We start from the raw sequence: 13,650 nt of genomic DNA, 5'->3' as shown, positions 1-13,650 counted from the left end.
CTGAATCATCACGTGTCTTTGTTCCAATGAACTCATTACGATCCTTTCACAGCATGTTTACGATGGACAGATGAGTGTATCTGTGTTTCTGTCGAAGGCGTAAACCTGTTGAATAGTTTTAATAAAGAATTGAAAATGTGTTTTTTTCCAAAATGCTTTTTAACAAATGACTAAAAAATAAGGTGATACACACAAACACAAAAATAAAGTATGACAATAAGTTGTGAAATAATTGGTTGTGTCTTCTTTTGATTTTCACTTGTTTAGCATGTCACGTCCTTTTTATACCAGACATTCAAAGGGTTGCCTCACTGAATATGTCATCTGAAAAGGGTTCACAAAAGCTTCAGCCTAAAGCTTTTCAGTTGGTTTAATCCCAACATGTATTTATTTGTAATTGCAATTTTTTTAAATTGTCAATGCTGACCAAAATATACGACTAGCACTTCTTCTACTTCTACAATGAATGAATGAATGGATCAGAACCTGGGGACACAGAGGGAATAAAATGCACCCATTTGAAGTTATTCTGGGTTTTATTTGTTCAAGAGTCAGAGGTCATGTTGCATTAAATAATGGATCAATACCGTTCTTCTCCCCACAGTGGGAGCCACACCTTTCACATCAAATTCAGCAGTACGCTTTTACAACCGCTGTGTTTTAATGACAGTGTCATGAGGAAAACAACCTCGCCCAGGCGTTGCTAAGACACACCATATGTTTTGGGAGGCTTGTCCTTTTCCTTCTCTTTTTTTTTCCCTCTCTTTTTTTTCCCCCTCCAATTTGCCAATTCTTTCCACTCATTTACTGAATCGGGCTTCAGTCAATGGCTCCCTTGAGAAACCAAAAGAATGCTTCCTTCCCTGTGAGTATTCGTCCTCCACAATGTGAACATGTATCAGTGTTTTGAAGTCCGTGTCAATGACACATTGTTCCTCACAGGCAGACATGCTGCCACAGGTTTAAAGTCCAACATGCAGTGATCCTGCACTCCCAATGTCAACAATACATCACAAGAGGACTGAATGCAAACGGAGGAGATTCAACAGAAAACCTCTGCTTTCTCAGCGGTCCTCAACAAACACTGAAGGAGCTCTGACTGTGATTATTTGACAAATACAAGAAACTGAGTTGTTAAATTGGTAACAGCTTTGATGTGGCTGTCAATATCACGTCTGACTCAGAGGACCAGAATGCATTCACATCTTTTAACCAAAATATGTGCCTCTACTGTAACTCAACAGACCCTGCCTTGTGTGCCAAAGCTTCAATAGAGTGAGTCACAGATACTCCTTCAGCCTATCCCCGTCTCTGTTTGTCCATGTTATCAGCCTGCCAATACGCCTCCCATGCCCCCTAACATCACGCCCATTTCACTGAAAAGTAATCCCTCTTTGGGTCGGGCAGCGCACAACTTCTCTCTCAAAAAAGGAAAGGTTTCTTCCCTCAGACTTTCGGAGCAACTTTCACTGCAGTTAGTTGTTTTTGTTTTCTCTCTGCCAACATGTGTACAGGAGCGTGTTCCCGTTTCATCGCTGTGGCTCTGTACCCGTTAGCAGCCATATCCATCATCTGTAACATAGTGCTGTTCTTTCCGGGAGGGGAAATCAAGTATGCCAAAGATGGAAACATTACAGAGGAGGTGAAGTACATGGGGGGCCTCATCGGAGGGGGTCTAATGGTAAGTTAGATTATCTCCTGCCTGTGACTGAAGACTGTGACTCTATATGTTCAAAGCTATTGTAAAACCCTGAAAGAAATATTAGAAGCCTGTAAGTTAGTGAGAAATGTAAAAAAAAGAAGCTGCACATACCGCGTTTATTGTTGTCTACCCTATTATTATCTTTTGGGAGTAATTAAATTCGTACTAAAGATTTAATTTCTAACAAGTCTAATGCAGCTTACGGGAAAACAAATCATCCACTAATTGATTTCTGCAATGTTTATCAAAGTCTTTCAACATCTTCTACAAGTTCTCAGTTATCCAGATTAAGGAAACACATGTTGATTGAAGTGAATCCTCTGTAAACTGTTAACCCCTCTGTCCTCCTTCAGGTGTTGATGCCAGCACTCTACATCCACTTAACTGGAAAAAAGGGCTGCTGTGGAAATCGCTGTGGGGTGAGTCAGTCAGAGCTACGTACTGTATGAGATGTTCATTTCATTGGGCTTCAAATAAAATCATTCACAAGACAAACACAACGTCAATCACTGGAAATGCATAATGGTAATATGATGATACAAACACATAGTAACAGTTAAAGTACAGTAAGACAGAAAAATGTCTTTGTTTGTGCTTAATTTAAGGGTTTAGCGGCGCTCTGTCACACTTTAGTTTATGACTAACTAAGTATGCTGCATGTTAAATCATCACTCAACCGTTGTTGTTCATCTTGTGTGTGTAGATAAGATAACACAATCTGTGGTAAAGCCACCCCAATGACCAAAACAAAGTATTTAAAAGTGGTTAAAGATCAAACTCCAAAAACAATATCAAGACAAATAGAATGGAAACAAAAAATGTCACTTTCAGCAGGCTGCTGTGAAACACGTTTCAGCATGTTGGGTTTAGCTGTTTGTCTTGTTTCTGTTGGCAAAACCAAAACATGGACAGAATAACTGTGAGGAATGTGTGGAAGGAAACACATGTCTGCATGTCTCAGAGTCTGTTTCCTTTCAATTCATGGTACAATATAACGCACCAAAAAAAATATATGAATCAACTTTCCCTGGAAAAAAATGTTTGCTTATCATTTCACTCCTGTAGATGTTCTTGTCCATCGCATTGGCTGCAGTGGGAGTGGCCGGTGCTCTGTACAGCTTCCTTGTGGCAGTGCTCGGTCTGCAGAATGGACCTCTGTGCCATGTTTTGATACAGTGGACGACACCTTTTAAAAACGGGTGAGTAACTGTACCGGGTAAATCACAGTTACATGTCTCCAGTTTGAGACCCTCTACTGGGAAATTGGGGGATAAACTTTGTCAGAAGATTTAATGACTTGAATGATCTTGGCCGTGTTTATCAAGTAAGAGCCACTCAACCCTCGCCAGCCTCTGCAGAGTGTAGACTTCTGCTACCAGGGAGGAGAATCAAACACATATCTTAGGTAATATGTTCCATCAGCAGCTGGTGGTTTATATGAGCTGCAGGCATTGTTTTTGTTGTATATATTTTTATTGAGTGTTGAACTACATGTCTCATTGCACATCTATCATGATGACATCTATGTGAGTTATGTATATCTTTGTGCATTTAATATGCTGCATAGAGCTTGTGTGGGCTTTTGTTGCAAAACAAGTTGCCGCTCTGGGACAACAAAGACATCAAATCCAATCCATAATCTTTCTTCTGGTGCATGTAGGGACCAAAATTACCTGACTGACAAAACCTGGTGGAGCATGTGCACATCACCTGAGAACATCGTGCAGTTCCACATTGGACTGTTCGCTACCTTGCTGGCCACCAGCTGCCTGCAGCTGATCCTCTGTGCAATTCAGATGATCAACGGGCTCTTTGGATGCCTGTGTGGAACATGCAACAAGGGGGTAAGCTGAAATGGAATAAAACCCTCCTGTGAAAAAAACAGAAGTGTGGGTGTGTCTGAACTTCATATTTCTTTCCATTTGTTTTTCTCTTACAGCCACTGTGAGGTCCTGATGGTTGTCTAGTGCCCCCTGCTGGAAGACAGAGCACAGTACTGTCCACATTGCATACAATATTCACATTGAAATGATTGCTCAAAGTGTTTCTTCAGATTTTTATACTTTGTATGTGTATATGATGCTTTGCACTTCTTTATAAAAGACACATATCTGGAATATCTGGATCATGTTGAAGTATGTTTTTTAAAATGGCACAGCATTAGAAATTATCCATGTTAATAAAATGGGTAATTTCTTTTTTAAATAAAAGGGATTTTAACAAAATTTAAACTGTGTCGTGTTATAATGTATGCAGTGCTCGATATCAATCACCTGGTTTATTTGACGATACAGTAAGAATAAGAAGAAGCTGAAATAAAACACAGGACACATTTATTCTTCCACGACACCTTTAATGTAGGTTTTATCACTACATCATATTTTACAAACATTAGAGTTTTATCATAAATTGTTAGTGGTCTAAAATACTGACATTAATAAAACAACTTTAAAGTTAGATGTCTGAAATCCCAACCTCTTTTCACGGGGGGGAAAAACTGCAAATGGCACATTCACTGAAGGCAGCTGATTATTTTCATGGATTTGTACAAGAACAATACAAGTCAAACATTAACAAAAAAAAAAAAAAGGCTAAATGTAGTGATTCAAAGGTAAACACTGGGTCTCACAGGAGTGGTTATGTAACTTCAACACACAAGAAAAGTGTGATGATAAAATAAAGGTTGACAGCTTTGTTTGCTGGTTGTGAATGAGGTTTGTCATGAGGATGAGGCAACGAGAGGCTTCAGTCAAAGCTGAGAAGTAAAGCCCCTGTGTGATCAATAACGGAGGTGCGAATACTCGTCTGAGAACTATCCCATATTTCAAACAGAAATCATCGTCTCAACCTTTCTGGCAGCTTGGAAAAAAACGAGTATATGCCGCTTCACATTTCAAAACAAAATCTTCATGCATTGAGTTAGTTTAGCTTTTAAAACCTAACAGGGTTTGTTTTCAGTTTGTGCAAATGTTCTTGCATACTGACACAGAATAAGTAAAGAATCATTTGAAATGACTGGTAGAATTGTTTGTTTTTTTTCTGAGAATGATTTTGTTGAGGTAGACATGAAATAATTCACTCAAGTCTTGAGAAATCCTTAAAAAAAAAAAAAAAAAAGGTTAGCTAAGATTTTGTCAACACTATGCTATCTTGTCTTTCTGGAGTGTTAAAAGAAACAGCAAATCTATAAAAGTAAATCATTATAAGGATTGAAATGATGTTAATACTCAGCTGTGGCTCAGTTGGTAGATTCGTCATTTCTCAACCAGAGAGTCGAGGGTTCGATCCCCAGCTCTTGCAGCAACATATCTGATGTGTCCCTGGGCGAGACACTTAATTCCTCCTGGTGCTTCGTCAGCGGTGTTTGAATGTGTACGAATGAGGTTATGTATTTATCTGATGGTCTCACTACAGTGTGTGAATGAGTAGGTGTGACCTGCTGTGTAAAAAGCGCTGCACAAGCTCAAGTCCATTCACCTTTTACTCTGTTGAAACAGTTTTCTTTGTAGCTTGAAATGAGAAGGAGTGCGGCACTTTCAGAGTCACTTTATCAAAAGCAGCAAAGAGAAACACAGCATGTTCATAAAAAGCTTCAACTGGAGTTCTGACGATCTTATGTGGCTGTAATGCGTCTCTTCCAGTTCACAGTTAGTGGTCAGCATACTTTAGCTGTCAAACTGCTTCATCATGAGCTTCCTGCTGACTTCATAACCCAGGAAAAGAGCCCCGTTGGCGGGGAAGGTGCGGATCATGGTGGGGGTCAGACCGGAGTAGAGAGCCCTCACACCTAAACGGAAACCAACAACAGAGATCACATCCTGACAAGATCATCCAAACAGCATGAATGTAGTAACGATCACTAGTTGTTTCCTTTCACTTCCTCTCTTTTCCTACTGCACCTCCTTTAGTACACTCCCTGGTTTCTCACTCTCCTCTCCCCCCTTGATTGGTTGTCATTTGCACTCTGTCATTAATTCATTAGATTCACCTGCCTACTCCTTATTTAAGACTGCACTCGTGTTTTCATCCTCACATGGGGCGACGGTTCAGCAATGGCAAGGTGACTTTTACTCCTATTTTAGTGACTCTCTAGTCTATTGTAATATATCAGCACTCTATTTATCTTTATTTCCTTTCAGAAAGTCATGTCATTTGACTTGTTTATTGTACTAATATTAGTTTGTCTTTCAGCATGGATGTTCAATCCCATGTGTGTCTTCTGTTACCCTCATGATTCACCTAACTTGAAAAGAAATAAACCTGTTACATACAAATCAAGTCTTATTGGATTCCTGCATCCTGACCCGATGCCCCCCCATGGTGACAGCACCTCAAATTTGAACCCGTTAACAATAAAGGTTAATTTTCCCCCAGCACATCATCCGGCCCAACTTCCACCTACCTTCAGTCCGTGCAATCGTCATGAAGGTTTTGAAAAACCCCGCCTGCTTGCCCGTCATAGACATGACCTGGATCCGAGACTTGACGCAGTCCATGGGATAGACCACCAGCCACAGGCACGCCCCTCCCAATCCTCCGCTGAACACTATGGGAGCCACACCTTTGACACTCACAGGAACACAGTTAAACATTAACACACAGATACTGTTTGCATGAGGAGTCGAAACTGAATGTTTATGTCGCTTATCGCTGTTAACACAGATTTCAGTACGACGGATTTTACTGTTGCATATTTGAAACGCCGAACTCGTCCCGTTGATTACGAGTGACGGACTTTCTGCAGTTACCTATGTCCTCTTTGTCACATTTCATGTAGTCGGCGAAGGTTGTGCGGCAGAGCTCGTAGGCACCGAAGAAGCAGAAGTAACCCGGGACCTCTCTGGCTATAGTCGGGGTCAGACCCTGGAAAAAGCCCGTCGCTCCCTCAGTCCTCATAATGGATTTCACCACCGACCACACTGTGCTGCAGACGGAGCAGGGGAACAATTAACTTGATCTCACGCACGCATTCCTGCACACACGCGTACTCCATGATGAAGCCATTTATTTTTTCATCATGACTTCACAGTATAAGCCCATATTGTGCAATGTCAGTAAATTATACACAAAGCGTAGTTATGTTTGGAAAAACCACTTACTTCTGGCTCTTGGCAATCTTGCCTGACGCCTCCATTTCATACATGGCTTGCAGGCGACACTTGACGAGCTCAGTGGGGCAGAGTACGAGCGAGGAGAAGATGGACGCTACTGACCCCGCGCAGGCTTTCTGCACGTCACTAACGCAGGGAGACGGAGAAACAGAGAACAGTTGGAGGACAGCCATGTTTTTCTCAGAGTGCGCTAAAGGACAGCCTGGTTGACACATCCTCCTACCTCAGCACGGCTTCACTGTGCAGTCCAGACGTGAAGCGGATGACCTGCTGGCAGAAGCCGTAGCTCATGAAGAGCACAGAGTTCTCTGCGATGTTGGCCACGAGTGCCGGCGTGGTGCCCTGGTAGAGGCCGCGCAGACCCACCTGGTTGTAGGTGGACGTGATGCAGTCGATGAAACCCTTGTACAGCGTGGGGAAAGTCTGCATCTTGACCTTAGCCGTGTCCAGAGGCTGCCCGCTAAAGACGCATGCTGCTCCCCCTTAGACGAGAGACAGTGACAAAAAAAACAAAAACTGTCAACTAAAGAAATTATGAAAAAAAAAAAAAAAAAAGACAACTCCTTTTAACATACTACAGAACAATCAAAAGAGGCAAAAATAAAACTAGAGGTAATGAAAGATTTCACTCCACTGAGCACTATAAACCAGTCAATGAGAGAAATGAGCCGGAAAAACAAGGGTGTCATCAAAATCTGCTGAAAGGTCAGCCGTAGCTAGAGAGGTTCAGTAACGCAGTGGAAAAGCAGCAGGGTTGTTTGATTGAGGGGAAAAAATGTGCACAAGGCGTATTCTTTGGTAGTTTGCTGGTGATGCGAGCGCTGTAGTTACCTACGGCTCCTGCCGAGAGGTCAATGATGGCCTGGACCACCGGGTGTGGGGCCATGGCGTTCAACCAATTGCTGGATATTTCTTCTCCAGCACAGCTACCTGGTAAAACACAAAGCATGTATAGTTGACCTACTAACTCCACTTACAGCATCTTAATGTTTTTTTGTTTTTTTTACAACTCAGTTTCTAGCGCCTAGCAGCCTGCAGAAGTCATAAAGTCCACTACAATAAAACCTGCGCTTACTGGAGGCAGCAGTAATTATTTACAGTGAGCTATAAAGGGGTACGTATGGAAACAAAGAAAATGCCATGTATCATAAAAAGGTAACTTTTTCCTTTTAGATATTACAAATAACAAGTTTGTATTTGCAGAAGCTGGGGAACTTTGAAGTATTTCTGAATAACAAGGGAATTCATTTCTTACTGACTGCTGTGTAATATGATGAAATGCAATGCTCTGTAGTTTAGACACCCTAAGGACATTTAGATAAATACTTTGTTGATCTAGAGGGAAATTCAAAGCATCCAGTAGCAGGTTACAAAGACGTACATGACATGAAACATTTGTTACAAATTAAACAGCAAAAACCGACCCCCCCCCCTCCCATACATATAGATTAACCAGAAAAAAAGATTTAAAGAATACCCCTAGATGAATCAAACTTAAGCAATTAAAAAATAGATTTATAACAAGGAATGTACATAACCCGTGCAGGGATAAAAATGTGACATTTAAACAAGAACCTAAAAACAGTAATTAAACCTGAAAATAAAAAAATAAAAAAGTGTTGACCTTCTGAAGTCGTGTTATTTATGTATGTACAGCAATGTTTTTTTTTTTTTTTTTTAAAGCAGATAGTGCAGAGTTATCAAAAACAGACATTAAATAACAGGCAGTGCAAACATTAAATTAAAAGGTGCTATGTAAGTAATTGAGGGGATCATTAAAGTGTCCAACTTCATGATATCAGCGTGTATTTAAATATATCTGTTGTAGAAATTAGCTTTCACTTAAACTAGATTTAAATATTAGTATTTCCACTTTTGGGACTCCGTTGTGCTACCTGCACTGATATGAAGGTGATGTGTGATGACGGGCCTCTCTGCATGGTCACCACTAGAGGGCAGCAAAATGCTTTTTTTTATCTCTGATGCAACGACACATCTGAGAAACCCTTCACTGACAGCAAACGTTATGAAAAAAGGATGAAAGTGACCGTTTTCCTTTGAGCATGCTTTATAAGAGTCAAAACCAATTTAGAATTAAAGCATAGAAATAATAATAATAATTAAAAAAAAAATACAAACCTTACAGGAGAGCTTCAACGAACAGCTGGTAAGGTGGCGTTAGAGGTTTGTTTGTCACACATATGTCAGACAGAAGCGTTAACAAAGTGAGCTGCTGACCGAGGAGAACATCGTCTAGGGGTGACTGCATTACACCACCAGCTCCAACAATTCAACTTCTGTCTCACTGTTATCTCATTTGCACCCGGTGATGGTCAATGAATGGATCGGCCATCACTGATAACGCTGAGGAGGAGATCTCTGGAGGTCATCCCAGATGATGGATAAACGAGAGCTCTCACTCTGACAGAAATACCGGGTATCAAAACCGGCCTCGCGTCTCTGAAAGTTGCTCTGAAATCACATTTCATAATTGTGCAGTGACAGTGAACATAACTAAAACAGTTGTCAATGAACACATTTACGTACATTTTCACGTAAATGTACACGTTTGCAAACAATAGAGAACTAGAACAAATAAAATCATAACCCCTCGCAGGCATGATTACTTGTCTCTCTGTAATGTTTCATAAAAATGTACGTTGTAAAAACATTGTTCAGGGTCAATAATACACAGATAGTCACTGATTGAGCTACACAATTTAAGATCTTTGACACGTAGCGGCAGGGTCGGTAACACTTCCGGTTCATGTTCCATCTCCTTCACGATAAACTTTCCTCCAGAACAGAAGTGGAGTGATACAGCACCCCCGACTGGTTGTTTTTATGTTTTGGAAAATATCAAGCTATTTTTATTTTTAATTTTTAATTTTTAATTTTTAATTTTTAATTTTTAATTTTTAATTTTTAATTTTTAATTTTTAATTTTTAATTTTTATTTATTTTTATTTATTTTTTTAACCTCCTAGTCAGGGTTAACATTTAGGGTTGCCATGCCAACAAGCTGTTGAAATTAAGCAGCATCACGCTCGAGGGCTTCAGGCCTTCTGAATATCAGTATTGTTGTGAAAAAAAAAGTCACAGTAGTAAAATCACACTGACATTGTTTTATACTACGTTTATACCAACATAATATAATAGTTAAAAGTAAAAATCAACATGTTGTATTTTTTTTTTTTGCTCCTCCTCAAGTCAACTAGACACAAAACTAGGCTGTTGCCTAGCAACCCAAATACTCAGCTGCACCGCTGTTACTTTTTGTCCATGATGTCACAGAACAGCTCCCAACATGACCAATAGAGCCAGTCTAGCTCCACTTAAATAAATATTTAGTCAAGTTTCCAAATGAAAACCAAAAGCAGAAGAGAAGATGCATTTTATAAATCAGCTTTTCTAGGCCTATGTGTCACTTTTGTTTTCCTCTTTCTACCAGATAATTTTCTCCTAACTCATAAGCTCTGATTAAAGGTCACTATGCAGAAGTCATGCAGTTTTTATTTTCCCATTAGACTAAAGGATTACACCAAGCCCTGTTTAATATTTACCAAAAAACAGGCGGCTTGAAATATTAAATCAACAAGCAGGCTCCATCAGACATATCCGAACATGTCATTTGTAGAAACAGAAGAACTTCTCGGGATGTGCTGTTCTCGATCAGCGCCGCCTGCAGAGCTCTGCACTCTCAGCTTCAAACCCTGCTTTGTTCATAATTACCTCGGCTATCATAAGAGCTGTCTGAAAGGACAGACACTGAAACTCCATCAGAGTCAAGTCTGCATGTGGGAGGAAGTCACAAAGTTTAAAACTGCTCTGTAATGGTGATGAGTGTGACCACAGCAGTTATCTCAGAGCGATGCCCTGTTTGACGGACAGACAGACAGGCAGGCAGACAGACAGACAGACAGACAGACAGACAGACAGACAGGCAGACAGACAGACAGACAGACAGACAGACAGACAGACAGACAGACAGGCAGGCAGGCAGACAGGCAGGCAGACAGACAGACAGACAGACAGACAGACAGACAGACAGACAGGCAGACAGGCAGGCAGGCAGGCAGACAGACAGACAGGCAGGCAGGCAGACAGACAGACAGACAGACAGACAGACAGACAGACAGACAGACAGACAGACAGACAGACAGACAGGCAGACAGGCAGGCAGACAGACAGACAGACAGACAGACAGACAGACAGACAGGCAGACAGACAGACAGACAGGCAGACAGACAGACAGACAGACAGACAGACAGACAGGCAGACAGGCAGGCAGACAGACAGACAGACAGACAGGCAGGCAGGCAGACAGACAGACAGACAGACAGACAGACAGACAGACAGGCAGACAGGCAGACAGGCAGGCAGACAGACAGACAGACAGACAGGCAGGCAGACAGGCAGGCAGACAGGAAGGCAGACAGACAGGCAGGCAGGCAGACAGACAGACAGACAGACAGACAGACAGACAGGCAGGCAGACAGACAGACAGACAGACAGACAGGCAGACAGGCAGACAGGCAGGCAGACAGACAGACAGGCAGGCAGGCAGGCAGACAGACACACAGACAGGCAGGCAGACAGACACACAGACAGGCAGGCAGGCAGACAGGCAGGCAGGCAGACAGACAGACACACAGACAGGCAGGCAGGCAGACAGGCAGGCAGGCAGGCAGACAGACAGACACACAGACAGACAGACGCTCACTCAGATTCAGCATTTTTCTTTTATCTCTTATTGAGAACATTTCACTTGAATTGAAACAGCACCTTTGAAATGTTGTGGTGTTTCTTCCTCGTTTGTATAAAGTATTAATAAACTTAAATGTGGCTCAGTTGGTAGAGTCTGTCATTTCTCGACCGGGGGTTCGATCCCCAGCTCCTCCAGCCACATGTCCAATGTGGTCTATAAAGGATATGGTTTTACCTGGCTACTTAACAAATGTCACTTCAGGAAAAATAACATTTCTGACTTTTTATTGGATAGGAACGCTGATGAGCGACAGGAAACGCTGGGAGGAGAGAGAGCGGGGGATGACCTGCAGCAAAGGGCTGAGGTCGGTTTCAGACCTACGGCCGATGAGGACAATACTTTCTGTACGTGAGGCGTGCAGAACATAACCACTAGGTTATCTGGCACCCCAGGAAAAAGAAGTTGTAAATTAAAAAAGTAGATTTCCTCATGTTTCTGTGTTGCAGAAAAATCTAAAAGCAACAGGGAAAAACTCCATTTGGTAATCTGATCAAATTAAATAATAACCTTACTTATAAAAGCTTTATTAGGCCGTTTCTCTATTATTGTATTAAAAAAAATCACACTGTTGTTATTCATCCCTGAACTTAAATGCCCCACTAATACCATCTGTTTCAGCAGAGTAGCCAGGGATTAAATACATGTGCCCTCTGTCCACAGGCTTATCCTTCAAACTCAGACCAGCGATGGCTTACAGCAGTCTAGACTCACGTGTTGTAACACCTCCATCCACTTAGATCTTTCACTTTAAACACGCACGCAAACCAATGGAAGACACACGAGCACCATGTTTTCATATCACTTTGCCTTTTATCAAAAAAAAAAAACCAAACATTGACGTTGTCTACATCACAGACAAGAATCATCAATATTCTGTTTTGGAACAATTGAACAGAATGAACCCCCCATGCCCATCCCTCCCCCGGAGCAAACTCCTCTATACACAGTATACTTTACATACCTATAGTTACTGTTCAGTCTTTTTGCAATTTACATCATTATCAAAGTAGTATCAATAGCTTTAAAATACATACAATGCTCTTTCCATTGTAATTATAGTCGCTATCCTGATTGTACATACAGTATCATTTCCCACAGTTAGAATCTGCCTCGTTGTTACAAAATATTCTGAAGAGGCAACACGAGCCTCTGCATTTCAAGAAACCAAAATACTTCTGATGACTCGCAGATGAGAAGCATTTTTTTTGTTGTTGTTTTCGTGCGCCGCCGCTGTGTGGTCATGAGGATGGAAACACCGCGGGGTGCCTCATGCTGTCAAAGGACTTTGGAATACACGATAAATCAAATGATATTTATTTACTCAACTCGTTCCTATTCTTTCGACTTCAACAATATCCTGAACCCCAATTCTCAGACTCTGCACCAACTGTTACGTCTGCTCCCACTCCAGATTACGGGGTGCGGTCCGGGAGTTTTTTTTGTTTTTTTTGGTAATCCCCAATTAGAAGAGTTACACTGATCCAACAACAAAGAGATTAATAAAAGATCTCTTCAACAAAAGACAAGTTATAAAAAAAAGTGGAGCAGGTCCATGTTCGCTTACGGATTTCTAATACAAGAGTTTGGCAATGAAATTGTCAGTATTGAGCGCACACTGTTGGCAGTAGCAGTAGGGCCGCGCTCAATCCATACCCTTAAAAACAGTGACTATGAAGTGCCTCACAAGTTTGGGTGTTCGAGGTCATCGAGCCTGCAGTGAGACGCTCAGAGAGCCCCACTTACACGGAAAAAACTTTGGCACAAGAAACAAGGAAATGTGAGTCAGGTTGTTTTATACACATCCCCCCCGAATGATAACTTAAATGTGTGGAAGACTTGCAGGAGCTGGTTTGTATTTTCCATCTTTGAGATAACTGCCTGGTCACTGATTCGTGAGCGGACACAAGTGAGCACATACCAGGCACTTGAGTGTCCTTTGTTTGAGCGGCTGGATCGGTCAGTGAGGGAACTTCTGGACTAAGCCGAGTAAACATCTGCACTTTTCTATTTCTCAGATTAACCCCCCCCCCCCCCCCAAAAAAAACGTGTTTTTTTAAGTGCAGCAGCGT

At 41.6% G+C, this 13,650-nt stretch overlaps 2 protein-coding genes across 3 annotated transcripts; one reads left to right on the top strand and one right to left on the bottom strand.

Annotated features, from left to right (window-relative positions):
• Positions 1–1,374: 1,374 nt before the first annotated feature.
• On the top strand, positions 1,375–3,927 carry tm4sf21a (transmembrane 4 L six family member 21a). The gene is made up of 5 exons (XM_020646194.3): positions 1,375–1,681; positions 2,056–2,121; positions 2,768–2,901; positions 3,363–3,546; positions 3,642–3,927. The coding sequence occupies exons 1-5, from the start codon at positions 1,505–1,507 to the stop codon at positions 3,648–3,650; spliced, it is 570 nt and encodes a 189-aa protein (XP_020501850.1). The 5' UTR covers positions 1,375–1,504; the 3' UTR covers positions 3,651–3,927.
• A 315-nt stretch (positions 3,928–4,242) lies between these two features.
• Positions 4,243–9,214, bottom strand: slc25a15b (solute carrier family 25 member 15b). 2 transcript variants are annotated; one of them, XM_065963374.1, is made up of 7 exons: positions 8,958–9,214; positions 7,645–7,743; positions 7,037–7,295; positions 6,802–6,939; positions 6,451–6,626; positions 6,105–6,263; positions 4,243–5,489 (listed from the first exon to the last, which is right to left on the bottom strand). In XM_065963374.1, exons 2-7 carry the CDS (start codon positions 7,697–7,699, stop codon positions 5,368–5,370), a joined length of 909 nt encoding a protein of 302 aa, XP_065819446.1. In that variant the 5' UTR covers positions 7,700–7,743; positions 8,958–9,214; the 3' UTR covers positions 4,243–5,367. The 2 variants fall into 2 exon arrangements, with proteins under 2 accessions (XP_065819446.1, XP_020501849.2); XM_020646193.3 differs by having other exon boundaries at positions 8,953–9,213.
• Between the last annotated feature and the right edge of the window lie 4,436 nt (positions 9,215–13,650).

The sequence above is a fragment of the Labrus bergylta genome, chromosome 14, assembly GCF_963930695.1.
Source record: "Labrus bergylta chromosome 14, fLabBer1.1, whole genome shotgun sequence".
In the NCBI taxonomy this organism is placed as follows: Eukaryota; Metazoa; Chordata; class Actinopteri; order Labriformes; family Labridae; genus Labrus; species Labrus bergylta.
Note: the sequence above shows the minus strand (reverse complement) of the source record. Positions and strands in the feature narration are given on the sequence as shown.